Here is a 24,716-nt window from a genome sequence, read left to right as displayed (position 1 = left end):
ACACAATGTGCCAAATTACTTACCATGCGACAGGTCAATGAGACCAATAAAGGAGTATAACCAAGACTGAAGGCCCTTTCATATTTATTTCTATTCTGTTGCAATATATCTTCCATCTCATTAATAGGACTAAGTAAGGAACTCACCTTTGACGTTTCAAATCCAGACCAGGAGCAGAAAAAATACACTATGCCAATCATAGATTGATCAACTTCAGCACCTGCTAATGTAAGAGTTCCTGCAAGTGGTTCAAGTTCCACCCCCGATGCATAAACACTAAATTCAGCACTACTGGAATCATACTTCCCTTTTCTAGCACTCTGGGTTAGTGCCTTGATTGCACGAAAATAGCCATCTGCATCCTCAAGAAGCACCTTAGCTTGGCTGGTTAGCAGCAATGTATGTTGGACTGCCACAGCAGCATTGTTTGCTTGGCTGGCTGGCAGCACTGGTTACTGCAGTGCCACAACAACAACACAAAACAATTTGTGGAAGAACCGAAGTGCTGCAAAACCAGCAGCTTCCTCATGTATCATCTCCTTCCCAACCCAATTTGCAATCATATTAATCAATCCATAGGATACAACAACATTAGATTCAAAATCATTCTTTATCGTGTGATCATGTATCAACCTATCCAAGAAAAAATCAATGGGTGGGGCACAAATAGGAAGGACACAAGACACTGTGAGAGGACTCCTCACCTGCTGTCTTGCCATCTTCTCAAAGACACCCAGTGCTTCCCCGACATTCCTGTTTTGGCAGAATTTGACTATCTTGTCGTGCCAAATATCCATATTTTGATCAGGCATGTCAGTAAATGTTTGGAAGTCGATTATGGTGATGTACTCATTGATCCCTTTCTGGGTATCGCTATCACCAAGAAAGTGCTTCACACAGGCAACAACCTTCTTTTGTCCAGCAACATAAGGAGCACCCAGTCGTCCTCCTTGAAGGATTTCTCCCTATAAACCAAAGAAGAGCTCTGTCATCTCCTCGACAATCCTTGGATCCTCGCTGTAACTCTCGTAGCAACGACCCCATTTGGGGATCATAGAGAAATTATAATATGTGAAAACATCCTAGAAAATATTCTAGAGAAAATTGACCAGGGAAATAGTCCTGTTTTGTTTACAAAATTAACAGAACTAAAACAAAGTTTAGCTAATCTAAACAAAGATAAAATGCACGAACTTCTCACCGAAGTTTTAGCATTAAAAGAACGTCTAGGATCTCCTAGTCAATCAAGGTATAAAACTCCTTTTACACCTTGGACTCCAGAATGATCTACAGAAAGAAACTTCTAGATCGTCTACAAAGAAAGAGAGATGGCCTTGCCTTCGTTCTCTTACAAAGAAATATACTTCTACCTGAAGATGATACAATCCCAACAATAGTATGGTACAATTACTATTGGGAAAGATATACTGATCGCATCTACAACCTAAGATGCAAGATCAAGAAAATCAAACAAAAGCTAAACCTTTTAGCTTTGTGAAAATGATCTATAGAGGAACACAATTAGATCAAATTCTTCTGGTACGCACAATGACGAATCAAATTTGGCAAACCAGAGAAAACCTCAGATCAGTAAGTGAAACCGATATAGCCTATCAACCATATCTGGTTGAATGGTGGAGATTAACCCGTAGAGAAATTCTACTAGGTATATGCTAAAAAGACTTCAAAGGAAGCTTCAAGAATTAGCTCTATGACAGAGTTTTTCTATTTAATGGATATGAAAACTCCTTTACCGTTAGGCCTTCCGGACATCACTGAATGGCTTAAAAACCTAGTGTACATAGCACCTTGCCTAGCACCTAGGAAAAAAGATCCCGAACCTTCGGCCTTTAGGATCGCTTCAAAAGCATCATCCTCTACAAATGATGAAGTTTACGCAGAATATAATACTTTCGGTCGCCAACCAATTTATTATGTTCAAGAGAAAAAACCCTCCTCTTGTAAACAAAAAGAGCAACAAGACAGTGACCCAGAGGCATGGGAATCTAACTAAGTTGTAGAAGAAAATACCAAGAAAACAGACTACTCTGCTAAAGACAAAAAGGCAAATGATTTTAGTAAAAGATTTAGAATGCTTCAAGGGTGCAAGATACCCACATGGAAGATAGCTTTCGAGACAATTTCTACAACCGCACAACGGATAATTCTAGCGAAAGAGAAAGTTTCTCTCACTCCAAAGGATCTTTGGGAGGACAACGGTATTCGAAAAAAAACACAAATGTCGATCCATCACATGCTACTAAGGGATATCAATCCATAGATAGCATAAGCCCTTTTGGATTTTATCTCAACTTGGATTGCCCCAAGGATGGAGAAAAATCCTTAAAGAATGGGAAAGAAGCATGAGCAATGCTGCAAATAAGCATGAATCTTGGGACAAAGATTCAACATTTAATTTCTTTACCCATGCTTTATAGGGTAACGTAGCTCATTGGTGGGACAACCTTCTCGAAGACCAAAAGCGAACTACCTCAACTTCTGTAGCTAATATCTTACAAGGATTAGTGGCTATGATATCAAAAGAATTTCTAGAAATACATCCAACCCAGAAGCTTACTATGAGAGTACTAAACAACGAAAACATTTAGAAACTCTACAAAAATTAAACAAGTTACAAATCTATAACATTTGTTTTTATGAGAAGTACTATTGCGAATTTTCAAGCTACTTCTATAAATTACAAAAAGATGATCAGAAATCTTGCCTGCCCATCTTTTATTCAAAATTGCCAGAACATTTTGCAACTGTAGCCGAAAAAGACTACATTATAAAATATTAGCAAAACAATCCAGAATTTGGTACTTTAACCATGGATAATTTCCTAAATATGGATACTTTAGGAAGAAAACACATATTTGTACAAGACATGTTGGCAAATCTCTATGAAGCTCAAAAACTATAAAAGAAAAGTAGTAAGGCACATAAACAAACATTATGTTGTTCTAACCAGAACAAAAATGTAGGAGCTTATGGTTGTAAAACCAACTTTCATAAGCAATGAACATATCCTAAGAAAAAATTTAGGATACAAAAAAGTTCTAAAACAAAGTATACTCCCAGAAAGAGATACTTTAGAAAAAGAACGAACTCTGGCCCTACCACATCCAGTAAAGGGTCAAATGCATATTGCCCAAAGGGGAAACCACCAAGCAAATGCAAATGTTGGATATGCCAGAAAGAAGGACATTTCGCTCAAGATTGTCCTAATAATAAGAAATCACGGCAATATAATACGTACATGATACTTGCCAAAGAACAAGGATTGGAAATCATCTATTATGATGAAATCTTATCGGACGATGAAATTTATGAACTTCATCCTGAATCTGAGTCTTCCACCTCAAAAAACTCAGAAAACATGTCAGATTCTTCAGGCATATCCTCTAATTAAATCTCACTTTAAACAGAGCATGTGGCCTCTGACAGTTCTGAAATACTGCAAGCATGGTGATGTATATCTACTTTTTCGTAATCATGTTCTCTTTAAACTAAAAGAGACAACAATTTTACACACAACAAGTGTCTAACAGATTATGATACCAAAACACTATTGCTCTGATACCATTTTAAACACAATACACACTCGACAGAGGATGGGGGCAGCGAAAAACAACTAAGTCTCACACAATACTATTCCTACAGTCCTATTCATACATTCCTATTAGTTCACTATTCATATTACCCTGCTTCCTACCACATGTCACTGTTTGTTACTCCTTTATCATTGTTAATAGTTATCTCATAGGCCCAACATGACTTTTTTTGCTACTCAGAACTTCTTCAGGGTTTGACCCTATTCCCATCGGCTTACCACCACGTGGATTCCTCACGGTTTTCAGAGGTTCCCAAGTCGTGCATGTCAACCGTTGCGGCTACATGGCTGCTTCAGCAGGGTAGAGCACAGCTCCGTTTTATTTTCTACCTCGAAGCGTAGCCGAATAATTCCAAGTCTTAGGTTTCTGTCCTATTTGGCACTATTTCGATACTATTACTATTTACGAGTGAATAGTAAACATGAATAGTAAACATGCACAGTAAACATGAACAGTAAACATGAACCGTAACAATGAACAATAACTTTTGAATAGTAAAAACAAACACTGTGGAGATTCATATATATAAGCAGAAGAGGAACAGTAACAACAGTCACAGTATGAATTGAAACATGTGGAATTATAAAAACATTGTTTCAAACAAAAGAAAAACAACAAAATACATATCCTTAAAAAAGGAAAAATAAACTACATATCTACATAACTCCCGAGTTACCGACTGTGCTACCGGTCAGTTCCCTCTTTACTACTCAACCATTACGACTGTTTTGCACATACCGTGCTTTTAAGGACTTCACCGGAGGATGCTTGCTGGAAATCGCCTTCTTCTTCATCTTCGAATGAAAGAGTGGAGTGTTTTTCGAATGTCTCAACCTTTGGTGGAGATTTGAATTTATTACTGAGGGATTTTCATTTCTTCCTCTTTTACCCTTAATTGAAGGGTCTATGTTTAAAGACAAAGGGTAACTTTTGTCTTTTTGTCTTTTCAGTTTTGCCCTTGCATTATTACCTTTCGGCGCCGAATGCAGGGGTAGAAATGACTTTTCTTCTTTTGATGTCATCATGCTGACGTTTTAGAATTTTTTGTAGACGCCTTTGTTGACCTTTTTGTAGCCGCCTTTGCTGACTTTGATTTTGTCGTTGGCCATGGCGGCTGCTAACTGTTCATTCGAACAACTGCCTTTCTGTGCACAATCTACAGGTGTGCTCCTTTGGGAAGGACTTCTAGGTCATCTTACAAAAATCTTCTTTTGTCTTTTTGCTGAAGGGAATATTTCGTTTGAGGAGTTTATTCAGCGTTTCTTCGAGACTTTTCTTAACAGGTGCAGGAGTCTCCTTGTAGCTTTTTGCAACAATTGTCAGTGGGACAAATGTTTTGTAAATATAGCTTTTCTTTTTCTGAACCAACTGTTGTATGAGCTGTGTCAGATTCTTTAGCCCTTGTAGACGTCTGGTTGGCCAGACTGCTTCGGGGCATGGCTTGGCCTTTGGAATATGTTTGGGATCATATTCCTTTGTAGCTTCACCTTTTTTGATAGCTTCAAGAGTCACAACAAAAATGTTTGGAAACATCTTGATGTCAGTAACAATTTCAGCAATGCAGGAAACGAAATTAATCCGAATTCCTTTACTTTTTGTTATGGATATAAAACTTCTGCAAGCCTCCATAATCTCTTTTGGCATCTTCTCCAAGACTGATAGATCGGTGGAGTGAATCATTATTTGCTTTATGAATCCATGGGAATAAAGTATTGATGCATATTTTGAGTCTATGTCTTGACTCAGTTTCACTTGATTCCAACTGTTGCTGGACTCAGTTGTGAAGAAGGGAGTGTTCATACCTTGTCTGATCTGCTCGTTCCATCTTTGGAATTGGATGGTATGATTAGATTCTATTTTTGAATGAATGTTGTCCACCTTTTGAGGGCATAGCGATGGTTCCTCCGACATGATGTCCGGAAAGTTTCAAAGGTTGAATTTTCTTCAAAAACCCAAACTCATTAAAACTTATTTTGTCTGGCTTATTGAGGCTTTGCAATCTTGTAAACGCAGATGAGGTAACCAATTTTGTCTTGAATGAAAATTTATTACTAGACAAGTCCGTTTCCATTAGAGATGGATCCGTTGTAACTTCCTTTCCAGCTCGAGACTGACAGGTAGAAGTCCCTGATTCCGATTTCGATGAAATCGTTTAGGTTTCCTTTCCAACTCTAGACTGGCAGGTAAAAATTCTTGATTCCCCTATCTTCAAAGAAGATTGGGTTGTGATTTCCTTTTTATGCCTGGCATGACCGGTAGAAATCCCAGGTCGACCTGTATTTATGAAAACACTAAAGTCATCCATCTGCTCGTTAGCTAACGTTAAGGCTTCCTTTTCTCACGATGGAGATCCGGTAGAAGTCCAGGAGGAGCTTGGCACATCATGCCTTTTGGTGTGTTCTTTTAACTCATCGATTAATTCCTTAACTTTGAGTTGTAAAATGTCTCCACTTAACCCATAACGGGCACAGTTCTCAGATATGTCTCCTCGTTCGGAGAGAACTAAAAGACTGTCAAAGAGTGACTGTAGGGTTGAGAGCAATACCGTGAGTGTGGCAATTGCTGCTACTAAGTCCATCAGTGTGCTACTGAGAGGATCCATTGTTACCTATCTGTAATACAAGAAAAAGCTCGAGTAAGAGTATCAGGTAAATAATTGTTGTCTCCCTTAGTTTAAAGAGAACATAATTGTTTTCTCTACAAACTACAATACATGGAACCAAAACGTATTGAATCCCAGTTCCCTTGACTTCCAAAACAGCTACTTCTCCAATCATCTTCACAAGCTGAAGATCCCTGGTTGCTCCCAGTCCAACATTATGAGGAAATAAGGTGGCTTTATAGACATTGTTGTGGCCATGAACAACATCGATTCCATAATTCATTGGAATCCCAAGACGGCTAGAGAGTGATCCGGTTTGGAAAGCGTTCACCATAACAATCCACTGCTGGGAAGTGGCAAATTCTTTCAGCTTCTCATCATCTATGTTGTGATCCAGGTTCTTCAAGTACAGGTGCACCCCTTGGTACTTGTCTACAGTCTCCTTATTATTTTGGTCACACGGGCCCTTCAATTCCATCTCCCTTTCTGATTTCTTCTGTGCCTTCCCAACATATTACTCCTTGTCATCAATTTTTTCCCATTAAGCTTCTCAACAGCTAGAGCAGCATCTGCTGCATTCTCAAAGTTAACAAATCCAAAACATTTGGATTTCCCATCTCCCTCTCTCATTACTACAATGCTTGTAATGTTTCCATACCCACCAAATATTTTCTTCAAAGGCAATTGATAAGTGAAATCTGGCTTGAAAGGCATTGGCTCTGAGGCACAAGAACCCTTTCCTCTAGAGGCAGTCCACATAGAAGGAGGGCAATCTTCTTCATAATGAATGTCATCAATCAGTTTATCAAGGTTAGTCAACGAAGAATATGAAACACGTCCTTCATCCATGTGTGCAACAGCAATTGGAAGAGGTTCACTGCTGTTGTTCTCAGCAGTAGAAAAATAAAACAACATCCAAAAAAAATCTATCAATCCCAGCACCCCCAAAAAAATTCCATCTCGGAATTCATACACACAAGCCAAAATTCCAGCAATTGTGCACATTTTCTTTGCTTCACGGAATAGAGAACCTCCATCCTCAATTTTTGAGCAATGTTGCTGCTGCTCAAGCCCTTGGAGCCCCATCAACCCCATGGAGCAACCGATTTGACCTAAAAATCGATGGTGTTTCCGAAGCTTACCCCCAAATGCATTGAAGGTGGTTCCCCACTAGACTGCTGAGAGTGAGATTGAGACTAAGAGTGAGAATCCGAAAGCCAAAGCCCACCAGATTTGTTTCCGTTGGCTTCTCTTTTCCCAGTGGCGAATAGCAGCCCTTTGGGGCTTCGCCGCTTGGAGATTTTCTGAGACAAAGGAGGGACATAATTTTTCCGTCTTCTGTTCTGGAAGACATTTTTGCTGGCCGTGAGAAGGCATTTTTTGAGGTCGAACCCAAATCAGTCATTACCGACGAGGTTTTGGCAGAATACCCCTACGATTTCGACTTTCCAGGGTCCCTGTCGTTTGATTTTCATCGAGAAATTAAATTTGTCTGGCACATCGCTAGACTTCCCTGCTCGGAAATGTTGAAATTTTTGGGCCCTTGGCTTTTCTGCCCGTCGGCGACAGTGTCTGCTGCCTCTTGTTCAGTATTTATTTCGTGCTCAAAGGATTTAGGTTGTATGACCTTCTTTTCTGCGGCATCAAGATACCTCTTCATTGTAGAAATTTGAATGTCTCTTCCACGCATTCCCTCCCACAAAGATTCTCCCCATACTATAAATCATGCACGTATTTCTTCTAATAATTCGAGCAAGGCAATCTATTTTTCTTGGTACGAAGAATCGCTCATTGTGTTACTGCTCTGATACCAGTTGTTATTGTCCCGGATCTGACACATGGATTCATAGGGAGAAAGAAGAGAAGATGAAAATCAAGACAAAGGGAAGCTTGAAAACCCTAGGTTCGTTAAGGAAAACGCACACCCTTAAGCTTGTTGAGGAGAACTCAAAACCTAAATCAATGTTTGTCTTTCTCATCACTCTTACCCCTTAAATAGGGTTCACCCTTACAAGGTTTAAGATAAAATATTATAAAAATACCCCTATAAATGAAATATTCCAAAAATGCCCATGTGGCCTATTAATACTTTAATTGAAATAAAATAAAGTAAATTAAAAAAAATAATTAAAATAATAATATTATTGCGTGCATAACAGTTAAACAATAATTAATAACTATATTACTCTATAACGGAATAATATGTCATGTACTATCATAACCTATGTTACGAGATAATTATGAGCTAGAAATAAGGGTATTTTCGTTTTAAAGAATGAATTGTAAATATAACATCTTCAATCTATGGTTATGAATATCATTAAATATAAAATCTAGAAATTGACCAAACTTTTATTTGTTAAGGATGAGTTGAGCTCGAAAAAGTATAATAGGCAGATAGCTAACTCTTTTTAGGGGGGGTTAGTCAACGTAAGTAATTACTTGAAGTTCAAGTTCAATTTCAACTTCAAATTCAAGGCAATGATTTAATTCAACTTCAACTTCAAGTTGGGTGTTAGTGTAGACGAGTTCAAGTACATTGGAAAACAGATTCCAATGTTAGTGCCCCAAAATGAAAAATATGATGTAAACAAGAGAATGAGTAACTTTTTATAATTTATTTAAAATACAACATATACCTAAATAGATAATTAAACAAAATAAACATGGTTACTACACTAATAAGTAATTTAATGCATAATTAAAATATATTAATATACTAATTAATTAAATTATATATTATATTATTTAATGATTAAAGTTTATTGTACATTAATACAGTAATTATATGAGCCAATTAATTGTGCACATGATTAATTATAAAAAAATAAAGTTAAAAATAACATAAACGAATATAATAAATTAAGTTATTAATTTATTAATGACATAAGATATACTTTAACATAAAAATGAATGAGTAAAGAAAAATAATTGATCAAATGCTTACTTTAACACATTATATATTTTTATGTATTATGAATTAATAATATTTTTCTGAAAAATTTAAAACCATTGGTTTTATTAATTATAAAAATGGGTTAATTAAACCAAAATAATTGATCAAATGTTTGATTTAATAATATTTTAATTACCACTATTAAATCACTAATATAATACAGTAATTAAAAAAATATAATGAATAAATAAAAATATTATTTTATTAATAACACAAGATGGACTTTTTATGTAGTATTAATTAATAATATATTTCCACAAAATAAAAAAATGATTATTTTTTTATTTATAAAATTGGGATAATAATAAAAAAATAATTGATCAAATGCATACTTTAACTATATTTTAATTACCAGACTTAAATATCTAGTTTAATATAGTAATAAAAATTAATGAATATAATAAATAAATAAATATACTATATAATTAATAACCTAAGATAGAATATTCAACAACGAGTTTGCGCCTTTAATATTAAAATCATCCAGTTACTATTTTAGTACATATGAATGACAAGATACATGTTCAGAAGCAATTAGATATAACCATCATTTATCATTCCACAAGCAAGTTGCTATGGCATCTCGATATTGTGTGGCTTTTGTGAATTTTAATGCACGCTACCTTTGAATGCTTATTGATTGGCTACCCTCATCCATAAGACCATCACTATCATCGTTGTGTGCATCTTCTGTTGCACCTACTAATTGGACCTCATCACCTCCTCCACCAAGCTCGTCACTCAAATCATCATCTTCCAATTTAAATGTATCACCTCCTCCACCAAACTCGTCACCCTAAATACCATAAACCTAAACCCTAAATCCTGAAATTATGTAGTAACTAAACAATCAATACAAATTACGCACACAGAAATTAAAATTAAATCAAATACAACACTATATTAATTGAAAAAAAAATTAGGGTTTAGGCTTACCTTATGAAATTTGGGGAAAACTGAAGCCCAATGGGAAAATCAAGGGAAAACGAAGTAGAATCAAAGAATTTGACGCTGAAATGTGAAAAATCGAAGAAAATCAAAATCAAAATGGGGGAAATCGAAGGAAATTGGGAGGTCTTTCAGGGGAAAATAGAGCAGCGACAAAGGAGAAGGGAGTGGGAGGCCGAGAGAGAGAAGAGAGAGGGAGAGCGAGTGCGAGAAAGAGAGAGGGAGGCCGAGAGGGTGTTCACAGCGCGAGGAAGAAAGGAGAGGGAGGTTGAGAGGGAGAAGAAAGTGCATGAGGAAGAGGGAGACAGAGAGGAAGATGGAGAACGAGAGAGAAAGGGAAAAAAATTGGGAAAGAGCAACAAAAAGTCCCGACGGTTCATCTGGATGAATAAAAATTTTATGGATTCTTGATTCCAAAAATTATATTTTGGGAGTCATCTTTGAATTCATATGGTTCATCAACATGAACTGGGCGTTGGTGCACCACTAATGACTTAAAGTGATGATCTAAGTAATTAGGATGAAGTTCATCTCCTGATTCATATTGACTAACCCCCCCTTAGGAGGGTTAGTCCACAATGAAGTGGAATGAATTCCCCCTGCATTATTTAGTTCATTAAATAATGGTGTTAGTGTAGAATGAATTACATTGAAGTGAAATTACACTACTTCATTCGCTCAGGCAAAAATCAGGGAAAGCTGATTTATACCTATTTTGCAAATCAACTGATTGAAGCGCGCGACGCGTTGGTCCTTCCCCACTCCCCCCGCGATCCTTCAGCAAAGTTTTTTTTTCTCCTCCCTCTTCCTCCACCCCCGTCGACTTTCCTCCCTCTCGGCCTCCCTCTCCTCTCCCTCTCGACCTCCGTCGCTGAGCACAGGAGGCCGAGTCTCTGTCCCCTCTCGGCCTCCCGACTTTTCTTCTCTCTCGGCCTCCCGACTTCTCTTGTTTCGCGGCCTCCCTCTTTTCTCCCTCTCGGCATACCGTTGGAGTGTCGTCGTTGCCCGCTAGCCTGCCGCTGAGGAAGACGATGCGCGCTAAGAAAGACATTATTTAATTTTTCCTAAGTTAAGAAAAATTAAACCATCGTTATAATTGATTTAATTATCCAATTAATTAAACCATTAGTTTTTCATTTTTTGTTAATATATTATTAATTAATAATATGTAAAATATATATTATGTTATTGGTAAATTAATATATTTATTTATTTATTATGTATTTTTTATTAAAATAGTGAATTTTAATGTTAAACTATATCTTATGTTATTACAAACTAATTTATTTATTTATTATATTCACTTATGTTATTTTTAACTTTTTTATTTATTTTAAATAATTTATTCTAGTCACATGTAATTATTGTTTTAATTTATAATAAACTATAATCATTAAGTAATATAATATAGTTTTTCATTAATTAGGATATTAATATATTCTAATACTACACGTTAAATCACTTATAAGTGTAGTAATCATGTTTATTTTGGTTAATTATCTGTTTAGGTATATATTCTATTTAAGTATATTATAAAAGGTTATTCATTCTTTTCTTTATATCATACTTTTCATTTGGGAGCACTAACATTGGAATCTGTTTTCTAATATACTTAAACTCGTCTACACTAGCACCGAAAGATGAGTTGAAGTCGAATCAATTCATTTAAGTTCAATTCAATTATTCACTTCAATTCAAGTTCTTCGCGAACTCCTCCCACCCCTAGTATACTTCGGATTGAGCCCGAACTTGCATGGTGTTAGAACTGCGCAGACCTGTCATGGCATGAAGTGAAATCTCTGGGCGCTCGTGTTTTGTCTCAACAATGTCTTCCTTTGGTAGTATGTCCTCACAATCCTCCCAAAGAACCACACTGAATAATCTTTTGCATATGTGACCCTGGACATACTGTTCATCATAATTAAAAGAAAGGCCCTTAGCCTTTCTCTGTTCCATCTCTTGTCTATTCAATTTTTTGATATAAGGGGTTGGTGGCATAGAGTTAGAACTTTCTGCACGCTGTGCGGCACTGGGCCTAGAACGTGGAGGCCCAGAATATGGTGCTGGCGCAGGGCATGGGTCCTGTTTGGCCAAAATGGTTTTCTGACCAGTGAGTCCTTCAAAACACGCTGTTTATTATCAATTGCCTTGGCCAAATTCATAGCATGGTCCAATTCTGTAGGACCCTGTAATTCAACTTCCAGATGCAGAGCGTCGATCAATCCAGCAGTAAAGATTTGAACATACTGGGAAGGCCGAACAAAATCACTAGCTCTGGCCAAACGTTCCTGGAAGGTCTTTTGGTACACATCTAGTGGCCCAGTTTGTTTATAATTGATCAATTCGCCCAATGGATTGCTACTAGATGGAGGACCAAACCTCATCATGCAAGATTGTCTAAAGGTCGGCCAGTCCTAAACCAAATGTTCATTTCGGAATTGGTTGTACCATAGGAGCGCTTCATCGAGCATGTGGTATGCGGCCAAATGAACCTTGTCATCCGCTGGTGTTTTTTTTATGATAAAAGAACTGGTCACATTTGTGTAACCAAATCAAGGGGTCCTTAGACCCATCAAATGTAGGAAAGTTCAGTTTGAAATACCTAGGAACTGAATTAGGGCCTTGTGCGTGAGGAGCCATAGGGGGATGGGGGTGGCACAGCAGTGGGGGTGGGGGTGGCATTTGCTGGTGGTGGTGCTATGCCGGTGGTGGATAGGTTCCCATCGATGGTGGCGCTCAATACCCATTGTCATCCTGTTACAGGAGGAGGGCTTGGAGGGATGTGTCAATGGTTGCTAAGGACGAACGCATGCCCTCTGTTTTTTCTTCAAGAGCGTTTGACCTCTGTCGAAGTTCTTCAATGATAGGACGCAAATCTTTTGGGGAAGAGGAATCCCCAAGGGTGGACCTGTCTGATACCAAGATGTTAGGATCTTCCCGAGCCATGGATCTTGTCACCCTTCTTCCTTCTCTTCCCTCCAGGTTGGATGTTGACGCTGGGAGAGAAGCTCTATTTCTTGAACGTGGAATGGTGATGACGGAATAAAGATGATTGAATTGTGAAGGAAGCTCGACTTGGACTCTGAAGGAGAATCCGACCTAGACCTCTGAGGGAGAATCTGACCTGTCTAAACTAGATTTATCAATGCTTAATCTTCATTCATCTTGTCGTCCCAATAAATAGGTTTGGGGACGAAAATACAAGCTAGACCCGTGGGTCCATTGGTTCACGCCAATTTACATCCAAACCAAACCAAACCAAATTGAAATACATGAAAAGGGAAATAACATAATTTAATTCCTACGCCTATTGATAACTCGGGATGCTATGGAGTCCATAACAATGTTTGATTGTAATTCTTTTACCACTAATCTTGTTATACATAGTGTTATGGACTCAATTGCCGAGGTTGAGTCATTGAGGTATTCAGTTAATTGCTTTTCTTTCAATTTGCTTTTACTCCAGTTTTATTTCAATTGATGAGTTAGTATGCCGAAGGGACATTATTGTAAGTTTTTTCTCTTGAACCCTTGTTAGCGTGAACCCTATTTAAGGGGTGAAAAGAATGGGAAAAGGGAAGTCTTGACTTTAGGTTAAACAAAGGATTTTGAGTTCTCCTAAACGACCTTAGGGGTGTGTGTTCTCCTCAACGAACCTAGGGTCTCAAGCTTCCCTTGGCTAGATTTTCTTCTTCCTTAATCTTCTCCCCTTGTGAATCACTGTGTGAGATCCGGGACCGTAACAACTTGGTATTAGAGGAGGGTAATATGGGGGATTCATGCAGCATAGACGAGCTGAGAGAATGGTCTGAAAGGGTGCATGCCGAAAATGTGGAGAGGTTTGAAAATATCGACCAACTATTGGAAAGACTAACCAGTATGGTTTCAGTGATGTTCAAGGAAAGGCATCCGCTCCCAAATTGAAGGGTGGAAAACTTGAGATTGACCGAAATCGAGAAGCATCCATTAAGGCCTCTGAGGGGCAGGAGCCGTTTCGAAAGATGAACAATTGTTGTTGTTCTTCGTTTGACCTCACATCTCCGAGTAGGGAAATCCAGAGCCGAAGTCCAGAGTTGGGAAGTCCAAAGTGGTGGAGACTGGAAATTTCCGAGCCGAGAGGCTCAAGGATAAAGTTCAGCCAGATGCTTCCTTTGTCTATAGAGTTGCTGCTATTCACCATGGGAAAAAGCTTCCTAAGGTTGTTCTTCTCGAAGATCTCGTCGATAAATCGACTGGTCGTGTACATAGATGCGAATAGGAAAGAACAAAAACCCAAAACCTTTGATTTCACAATGGAAATTGTTGCCTTGGCAGAAGATGAGAAGTCAGGAATAGAGAATTCCAGAGACGTTGCTACATGTGAAAACATAATCAGGTTGAAAATTTTCACTTTGAACGACTACAACATCTAGTTTGTGTTTTTCTTCATTCATATAAAATTGCATATTGCACTTAGGTTTTGGCTGCAAATGTTTTTCTTAAATGTAAAAACACTTCAGTTATTGATTATGTGTGGGTCTTTGGATCAGGACTCCTGGGAGGCTTTCTATTTTAATTTTTTGTTGATGATACAAGCTTCTCAAGAGGCTGGGTTTTAGTGATGGAGATTTTTCCTTGTTTTTCTCTATACCAAGGTCTATATAAGTTTGCACCGTATGCCTTTAATGGAAATTCTATTGGAATTTTTGGAAAGCGTTGGAGAGATCTGAATGACGTTGATAATGGGATACAAGAAGTTTTAACTATAATGTTTGTGGAATGGATAGTCTTGCATCCTTTTGCATATTATTTGGACCAAGTTGCTTCATTGGGCAGTGGAATTAGAAACCTCCTATATTTTTCTTGCAATATTTCAGGAAGAAGGTCCCACCATCCATCTAGAGGAAAGATTTGAATATACGGGATTCAAAAGTGTATATAGATTTGGAGAAGCCTGATGTTGCTCATGAGAGAGAGGTGGTGCAAAAATTACTGGTGACCTTCAGAAAGAAAGTAGGTCATTATATACCCCATTTGGTTGTAGCTCTGTTGAACCACAATAAATATTCAACTAGCTTCAAGTTCAACATTAAGGAAGTAGCTATTGCAAACCCACTTCTCAAGCTAGACAGAGAGATATTCCTGCAACTTATGAATACTCTTGGTCACATGGAATGATTTCGGACGAGATTGGCCTTGTCATAATGAATGAATGCGATTTTGATGACTATGTCTTCAGCACATCGCATAATGTAACCACTAAGTACAACAATGCAATTGTTGAGGCATATTGCATGGTTGGTGCTTGCATAAACCCATATGATGTCATACTTGATGTTTACTACCCATCAATTTTGGCGTTGGAGTTGAGATTGAACACATATGCAACCCAGAAAAGTGTGGGTGTTGATGTGTGCATGACTTATGAAAGGCATGTCTACCTCAAACTTCCTGAGGTTCAGAACGCTCTACCTGCAAACAGGAAAAACTTACTGTTGGAATATGGGTTCCAGCCCACACTACCAAGGAAGGCCCACATATCTAAGAGTATTATAAGATAGGTCACACGACCAAGGAAGACCCACAAGATGGGCCCACGCCAATAAGAAGTAGGACCCGCCATGATTAAGACAAGTTGGCATCCTTATCACATAAATTGGAAGATCAAGGACTCACAAAGGCATCATTATCTTATGGTCACGTCCTAGAAAAGTTCTAGTTTGAGTTATGTTTCTCTTTTATCTATATTGAGTTATTTAATTATGCTAGGACTTATCTTTTAAGTGTTAGAGTGTGGGTGTAATTGGGACAAAGGTACTTTTATTTTAATTGGACTCTACTACCTTCCTCTATTATAAATAGAGGTTCATGTACTATGATTATAATAAGTCAATGAAGTCAATGAAGTATTTCTCTTTTCCATAAATTCAACATGGTATCAGATCAAGTTCTGTGAGTTGACTTGGTCAACCCACAGAGATAATGAGATCTTTTTCTCTAAACCCTAAACCCTAAGTCTAGGTTTGTAGTTTTTTTTTTTAGTCTACACCCGTAGTTTTCTTTGCATTTTCTACCTCTATAATGAGATTTTCATATTGCAAATTAAATATTGGCGTAAATATATTTGAGTCTACTTTCCAAAGAAAAATGATTTTTTCCAGTCTGAGTTATCTAGAGAGAGATATCGATATTTGAATGAGGAAAGATCAAATTACAAAAGAGGTTCGAGCAGCTACAAAAAGCTATAAATTTCGAGGTATTTTATGCTATTAAGATGTAGTCTTTATATGGTAAAATATATATCAAAACAAATATCAGTAAGTCTATTCTCTTACCTATTCAAAAAATTTTGATCTGACTTATCTACAAAGAGAAATCAATATTTGAAGCAACAAAGGTCAGATTGGAAAAAAGGTTTGAGCAGCAGCAGAAAGTTTCAACTTCCGACGTATTTTATGCTATCAAGAACGAGACTTTATATGTAGAATTATATATAAAAAGAAATATATGTAAGTCTATTTTCTTACCTATTCAACAAATTCTCGACATGAATTTTTTATAAGAATATATTGATCTTGGAAGAGTCAATGGTCATATTGAAAAAAAAGGAGAAACAATGCTTAGTTCGGCCAGATGATAGAGACTAAAATCTATCAGATTATTTATATTCTGATAATTATATTTCATGAATTGAAGTTATACTTGGATGAAATTTATTTAAGTCTAGTTTCAGAATAAAAAAATTTCATGTCAATCTGATTTATATTAAAAGATATATTCAAATTGAAAGAATCAAAGATCATAAAGGTATTCTATTTTCCTAATTCCCGCCGAGAGAACTAATTGCCACTGAGATAACGAAAGGGAAAGATACGAAATCAGAAGTTGACATCACGCTCCTGCTGCTACTCCTGCCTCCCAACTCAAACTGCTTCGTAAGTTTTTAAATTGAACCATGGTTTAATTGAATTCGGTTAATTATGTACAAAACTGGAATCGAGCGGAACTCAAAGCAGACACCAGCCGTTAGATACAAAACTTTTGCGTTTGTATTCTTTCCGTTCACTGGTGGTTAACAGACCGCGAGGATTCCCGATTAGAGACTAGGGAGTGCACTACTGTTCCCAAGGAATCCTGGTCTAACCCATTTCTCGTCTACGGCAGCCAGGACCAGCTCAGCAACCCATTGTCTCGTCTACGGTAGCCAGGACCAGCTCAGCAACCGTAATTCTACCAGCTAACGCCAGCTCGACTCTGGAAAAAATGTTACACGTCGCTTTCAGCACGTCCCTTCGAAGCGTTCAGAATTCTTTGCTACGTAGACGGTCAGGATGAATCCGAAGGACCGACTAGGAAGGCGTGCCTATCCCTTGCTTCATAAATTCATAATTGATGACTGAGTTCCATATCACGGTTTATCCGGATCCGGCAAATAATCGCAACAAAATGAATCATGCGAGTGGGACAAATCTCGTGGCGTAAATTCAGATCACGCAGGGAGTGGAGTACATTGTGGGACCTCCAAAAGTAAGGCGCTGCCCTCTGAAGAAAGAGACACGAGGTCACGTGCTTATTTAATGGCCAATATTTAAAGTAAATGCTTTAACCGCTTTCTAACTCAAGTCAGCTTCTCTGACTCTTCCTCTTCATTTTATTAATTGCGTTCCGGACTCATAATCCATCATTCAATATTAACGGTTCTCATTTTAATATTGAATCTCAATTCTTAAATCAGGCTACCCACGATTAAGGCCAGGTACGATTTGTTAAAAAAAAAACGGACACATTTGTTGCCTGCAGATAAGGTATAATGTTCTGTTAGGAACATTGACACATTTCTCTGTGGCCAATGGGGAAAAAATCACTGTGGGTATTTCTACGGCAGTCCCTTTTCATATTGAGGACCACTCCTTTCTTGCCGATTTCTTGGTGATTCCACTGGCCGGTTTTGATTTGGTACTCGGAGTTCAATGGTTACAACGGTTGAGGCCTATTGTGTGGGATTTTCTAGCCCTGACTATGGTCTTCACAGAGCCCAGCATCAGATCACCTTGCATGACACCCATGCTCCGGTGTCCAACGTACTTCAGTCAGTTCAGGTCAAGAGCACCGAGCACTGTAAGTTAGCTCAATTACTTACAGATTTTGAAGATTTATTTCATGCTCCTACTGGTCTTCTGCCTATTTGCCACAGTGATCACCGCATCAGCTTGAAGATGGGAACTGACCCGGTGGTGGTTCGGCCTTACCATTCCCCCACTTATAGAAGGATGAAATTGAGAGGCAGTGCCAAAATATGCTCGCCCAGGGAATTATTCAGCCAAGCAAGTCTCCTTTCTCATCCCCGGTATTATTGGTCAAAAAACATGATAAGTCATGGAGGTTTTGTGTGGACTACAAGCAACTCAATGATTACACAATAAAAGACAAATTTCCCATCCAAGTGGTGGACGAGTTGCTAGATGAGTTACACGGGGCCATTATATTTACCAAGCTGGATTTGAAGTCTGGCTATCATCAGATTCGTGTTCATCCTTCAGATGTGGAGAAGACTGCGTTCCGCACGCACCACGGTCATTTCGAGTTCCTCGTGATGCCCTTTGGTATTTCCAATGCACCATCCCCATTCCAGGCCCTCATGAATGAGGTATTTAGTTCTATCTTGCAGAAATTTGTTCTCGTATTTTTTGATGATATATTGGTGTATGGGACGAGCACCTTCAGCACCTTCACCAGGTATTTACTCTTCTCCACTCCCATCATTTGGTTTTAAATAAGTCCAAATGTTCTATGGCCACCTCCGAAGTGGCATACTTGGGCCAAGTTATTTCAGCAGTTGGGGTGAAGGTTGACCAGACTAAGATTCAGGCCGTCACAGATTGACCTCCTCCCACCTCCATCACAACGTTATGGGGATTTTTGGGCCTCACTGGGTATTACAGAAAATTTATCCCCAACTATGGCCAGATTGCGGCACCGCTCCACAACCTCCTCAAGAAAAATGCATTCATTTGGTTCGAGACAGTGGCTCATTCCTTTAAGCAGTTGAAGGAAGCATTATCTTCAGCGCTGATTTTGCAATTACTGGACTTTGATGAGTTATTTGTGGTGGAATATGATGCTTCGGGCGGCGGTATAGGTGCAGTGTTACAGCAACAAGGTCATCCGATAGCTTATTTCAGCTGATAGCTTGGCCAACACCATCACAAACTAGCAGCTTAGGAGAGGGAATTGATTGGTTTAGCTAAAGCAATACAACATTGGCAGCCTTATCTCTGGGGGCGCCCATTTCTGATTCAAACCGATCATTACAGCATGAAGTATCTTCTTGAGCAGCGCCTCACCACCTCCCCTCAGCAACACTGGTTGAGTAAATTGAAGGGGTTTGACTTTATAGTTGAGTATAAACCTGGCAGTTTGTTAGGTTCTTCCCGAGCTATGGATCGAGTCACCCTTCTTTCCTCTCTTCCCTCCATATTGAATCTTGACGCTGGAAGATGATTCTTGTTTCTTGAACGTGGAATGGTGGAATTCGGAATGGAATGATTGAGCTTTGAAGGAAGCTCGACCTGGACCTTAGAGGGAGAATCTGACCTAGACCTCGGAGGGAGAATCTGACCTGTTTAATTCTAATTTTCTCAATACTTACTTTCCTTCACCTTGATGTCCGAATAAATAGGGTTGAGGACAGAAATACAAATTAGACCCATGGGTCAATTGGTTCATGCCATATTACATCTAAACCAAACTAAACCAATTGGAATTACATTAAAAGTAAATTGACATAATTTAACTCCTATGCCTGTGGATATCTCGTGATGCTATGGAGTCCATAACATCACCCCCCTCCTAGAGAAAGAGCTTGTTCTCAAGCTCGAAATAGGGGTAGAGGGCTCGGAACACGGCTAATGGCTCCCATGTCGTGTCATTGGGATCATCATCAGCTCATTGCACTAGTATCTCCCAATCACCCTAAATGCGACGAGCCTGTAACACCTTTGCTGGAGTAAAAAGGACACGTCCTTCATGTAGTGGGGGCAAAGGGGTGTGTAGCAAGGGAGAGCCGCCTTGGAAGGCCTTTAGTTGGGAGACGTGAAACACATTGTGAATCCTGGCCTCTAGCGGAAGCTACAAGCGGTAGGCAACTGTGCCAATGTGGTCCATCACCTGAAAGGGACCATAATACTTTGGAGAGAGCTTGTGGCATTTGGAGGTTGTCAGTGACAACTGCCTGTAATGTTGGAGACGCAACCATACATAATCTCCTGGAGAAAAGAAGACTTCTCGGTGCTTCTTGTCATAATAAAACTTCATAGTATTCTGGGCCTTCTAGAGATGAGTGCGCACCACAGTGAACATGGTGTCTCTTTCTGCTAACGCTCGGTCCAAAGTGGCGACCTTGGAGGCCTCTGGTTCATACGATAAAAGGCGGGGAGGGTCTCTACCATATATTACCTTGAATGGGGTAGTTTCGAGTGTGCTGTGGTAGGAGGTGTTATAATAGAATTCAGCCCAGGCGAGCCATTTAACGCACCGTTTAGGTGAGTCTCCCACGAAACAACGAAGATATATCTCAATCGTCCGGTTGACGACCTCGGTCTGACCATCAGTCTGCGGATGGTAGGCGGAAGAGAATGCTAACGTTGTGCCCTGCAGCTTGAATAGTTCTTTCCAGAATGTACTGGTAAAGATGGCATCTCTGTCACTGGTAAGGGAGGTAGGCATCCCATATAACCGGACAATATTATCCATAAAGAGCTGAGCTACGTGAGTTGTAGTGTAAGGATGCGCCAGAGGGAGAAAATGGCCATACTTTGAGAAACGATCAACCACTACAAAGATAATGGATTTGCCGGATGACGAGGGAAGGCCATCTATGAAGTCCATGGAAATATTTGACCAGAAATAGCCATACTTTGAGAAACGATCAACCACTAAAAAGATAACGGATTTGCCAGACGACGAGGGAAGGCCATCTATGAACTCCATGGAAATATCTGACCAAACTTGTGACAACAGCTGAAGTGGTTGGAGCAAACCTGCTGGACTTAATGATTCAGCTTTATTCCGTTTACAAATCTGACAAGCCACCACATAATCTGCTATATTGCGATTCATACCCCTCCAATAAAATTCCCGACTGATCCAGAAATATGTTTTTTGTTGGCCCTCATGTGTACTGTCATGGAACGAGGCTAAAATGTTGTGAATAAGTGGTGGTGTGTGGTGTAGAAAAATCTAGTTTTTGAAGAGGACCAGACTATCCTGAACCGTCCAATGTTTTTCCGATCTCCCCTACGAAATCTCACGATATAAGGTAGTAATTTTCGGATACTTTTGTGTTTCCTCCTGAATAGAATCCAACAAGAGAACTCTGGGCTGACTGATGGCATGTAATTGCACCTCTAGAATGTCCCGACGAGATAAAGCATCAACCCCCACATTCAATGTTATGCATGCGATAACATTATTATTTGAGTTTTTTTTAATTTACTTTATTTTATTTCAGGTTTAGGTCATAGGGGTATTTTTGGAATTATTTATTAGTAGGGATATTTTTGAAATATTTTATTCATATAGATATTTTTGTAATATTTTATTAAACCCTAACAGGGTAAACCCTATTTAAGGGGTAAGACTAATGAGAAAGGGAGGATTGAAGTATTGAGAATTAGGTTAAATCTAGCGTAAACAAGTTTGAGATCACCTTCTTGATCTCGAGCTTAGGGTTTTCCTAAAAAACCAACGTATTCTCTCATCGTCCATTGATCTTCATCTTCCCCATGTCTTCCTACTATCCCTCAGTAATGAATGGAAGACCCGTAACCCGTGGCAAATCCCAGATCCTCCCAAAGAATCCTTGTGTCAGATCCGGGACCGTAATAATTGGTATCAGAGCAGGAACACAATGGGTTATGTATCCCAACAATTGCACGAGGTACAAGATCGCATGGAAAAGGTACACGTTTCAATGGAAAAGATACATGTTTCAGTGGAAAAATTATGCAAAGAATTAGGAGAAGCACGAGCATTGTATGATATTTTCATGGAATGTTGGACAAGGGACCCACGCACTGCCGCAGAAAAGGTCACAAGACCTGAAATTTCCAAGCAAGAGGTACACGATGAAGGAAAAGCAACAGAAAAATTGAAAACAGCCGACGAGCCAGAAAAATTGAAAATTTTGTCCCGTTTACCGGCCGAAGTCCTTGCAGGGGCAACCTCAACTTCGGAAGGGCAGAAAGGCCAGGCTTCAGAAAAATTCAAGATTTTCGCGCAAGGAAATCCAAAGCCGAACAACAACGATGAAGAGTTGGGAAAATTGGAAGGGTTTTTTGCCAAAATCTCCTTGGTACAGGCTGATTTGGGTTCAACCTTACAAATCCCCTTCTCACAGCCAACAACAAATTTTTCCGCACAGCAGACGGAAGCATTCCGAACTAACTCGGTCATGGTGAATCATTTAGGCCATCCCTCCTGTCTTCGACAATCTACAAGCACCGGCAGAAACAAGAGTCCACTGAAAAAAGAGGAAGCGCCGTCAGAAACAAATCCGGTGGGCTTTGGCTTCCTGATTCTCATTCTTAGGCTCAACCTCACCCTCGGAAGCCCAGCGGGGAACCATCTCCAACGAAATTGGGGGTAAGCTTCTGAATCGTCATCTATTTTTAGGTCAAATCGGTGGTTCCATGAGATTGAAGAGCCTCCAAGAGCAGCAACTTTGCTTGAAAATTGTGGACAAAGGCTTTTTGTCTGCTGTTGTAGAGCAACAGTGCTTGATTGGTGGAATTAGGGTTTGTGTGTATGAATTTTGCTATGAATTTTTTCTGGAGATTCCGGAATTCATAGAAAAGTTTTTAGGGGGACATCAACGTTTGCACCTCTTCAGTTTTATTGTAGCGAAGAAACTGCTGAAAATTTTATGGAGACTGCTGAATATTTTGGGTGGGACTGCTGAAAATTTTGCTGTTGAATATTTTGGTTTCTACTCGGTATACTTGGTTGCTGATTATGTTGAAGTTATCAGCAAACACAACAATGACAAACAGTATGTAGGGGAGTCTACCGCTGATGGAGCCTTTGCAATCTCAGAGGACACATGGAATGAACCATTAGGTTGTGGTACTGAGATCAGATTACATCTTAGGGATGAAGCTAGTGAATCTTTGGAACAACACGAATTGAAGGAATTGGTTCAAAGATACTCTGAAGTCATCAACTTCCCCATCTATCTCTGGGCAAGGAAGGAGGTTGAGTCGGCAGTTTCAGCAGATGATGATGATGAATCAAATGAAGAGGTTATTGATGAAGAGTACCACAAATTTTACCATTCTCTCGCAAAGGACTTTGGTGATGAAAAGCCAATGGCTTGGAGTCACTTCACTGCTGAAGGTGAATTTGATGAGCTTCTTCCAACATATTTAAGCTTTTTGACGGGTCTTGTTGACTCTGACACCTTGCCCCTCAATGTGTCTCGAGTAAGGCTTCAACAACATAGTAGTTTGATGATGATAAAGAAGCAACTCACCAAGAAGGCACTGGACATGATCCGTCATATTGCTGATGAGGTTCCTAATGAGTTTTACACTGAAGAAGTGTTGTTGAAGAGAGGATCATATGCTAAGTTCTGGAAAGAGTTTGGCAAGTCCATAAAACTAGTCATCATCGAGGATGCAACTAATAGGAGCCATCTAGCAAAGCTTCTTCGATTTGAAAGTACCAATAAAGGGAAGTTAGCACCCGGGGATCCGTACATTTCTAGAATGCAACCATGGCAGAAGGACATCTTTTACATTACCGGGACTAGCATGGAACATTTGGGAAAATCTCCATTCCTTGAGAGGCTCACCAAGAAGGCCTATGAGGTAATTTTCTTCACAGCCCGAGTCTTTGAATGTGGAAAATTTGGAGGCAATTCCGCAGAAGTGTACTGTCACTGTTGGCACTGCTTGTGCCTCTGTCCCTGTAGGGAAGACATTAGATCTGAAACTGTAAAACAGAGAACCGAAAAATAAGAACAGAGGTTGAACGAATGGTTTTTCGATGATTTATTCTTCTCCGTTTAGGAGGTATTTATAATACATTACAAGTTGATTTTAGGATCAATTTAGATCCTAAAATCAAGGAATAGAATCAAGAATATAATCACGGGATCGGAGGAAACAATCACGCTATACAGTTTCCTCCGATCACGCTATATAGCTATACATTTCAACACTCCCCCTCAAGTTGGTGCATAGATATCAGTCAAACCCAACTTGTCAATTATACCATGAAATGCTTTCCCTGATACTACCTTCGTGAGCATATCCACCATTTGACTCGCAGATTGAATGAAGGGGAATTGTATAATCTTTGCATCGAGGTTCTCTTTGATGAAATGACGATCAACTTCAACATGTTTAGTGCGATCATGTTGAACTGGATTTTGTGCAATTGCGATAGCTGCCTTGTTATCACAGTGAAGATTCATAGGTTTGTCGTATTCAATCCCTAGGTCTCTCAGTATATTCCGTATCCATAACAACTCGCATACACCATGAGCCATACCTCGAAATTCAGCTTCAGCACTTGATCTTGATACTACCTTCTGTTTTTTGCTTCTCCAAGTGACAAG

At 39.1% G+C, this 24,716-nt stretch overlaps 1 protein-coding gene across 1 annotated transcript; it reads left to right on the top strand.

The window, feature by feature from the left end:
• The first annotated feature begins 22,788 nt into the window (after positions 1-22,788).
• On the top strand, positions 22,789-24,114 carry LOC137954871 (endoplasmin homolog). The gene has a single exon (XM_068801773.1). The coding sequence runs from the start codon at positions 22,789-22,791 to the stop codon at positions 24,112-24,114; it is 1,326 nt and encodes a 441-aa protein (XP_068657874.1).
• Positions 24,115-24,716: the final 602 nt, after the last annotated feature.

Source organism: Aristolochia californica, unplaced genomic scaffold, assembly GCF_029961685.1.
Source record: "Aristolochia californica isolate CCGP_79_NKW_82.1479 unplaced genomic scaffold, dmAriCali1.0.hap1 SCAF_2, whole genome shotgun sequence".
Taxonomy (NCBI): domain Eukaryota; kingdom Viridiplantae; phylum Streptophyta; class Magnoliopsida; order Piperales; family Aristolochiaceae; genus Aristolochia; species Aristolochia californica.
This window is presented reverse-complemented; position numbering and strand designations above follow the sequence as displayed.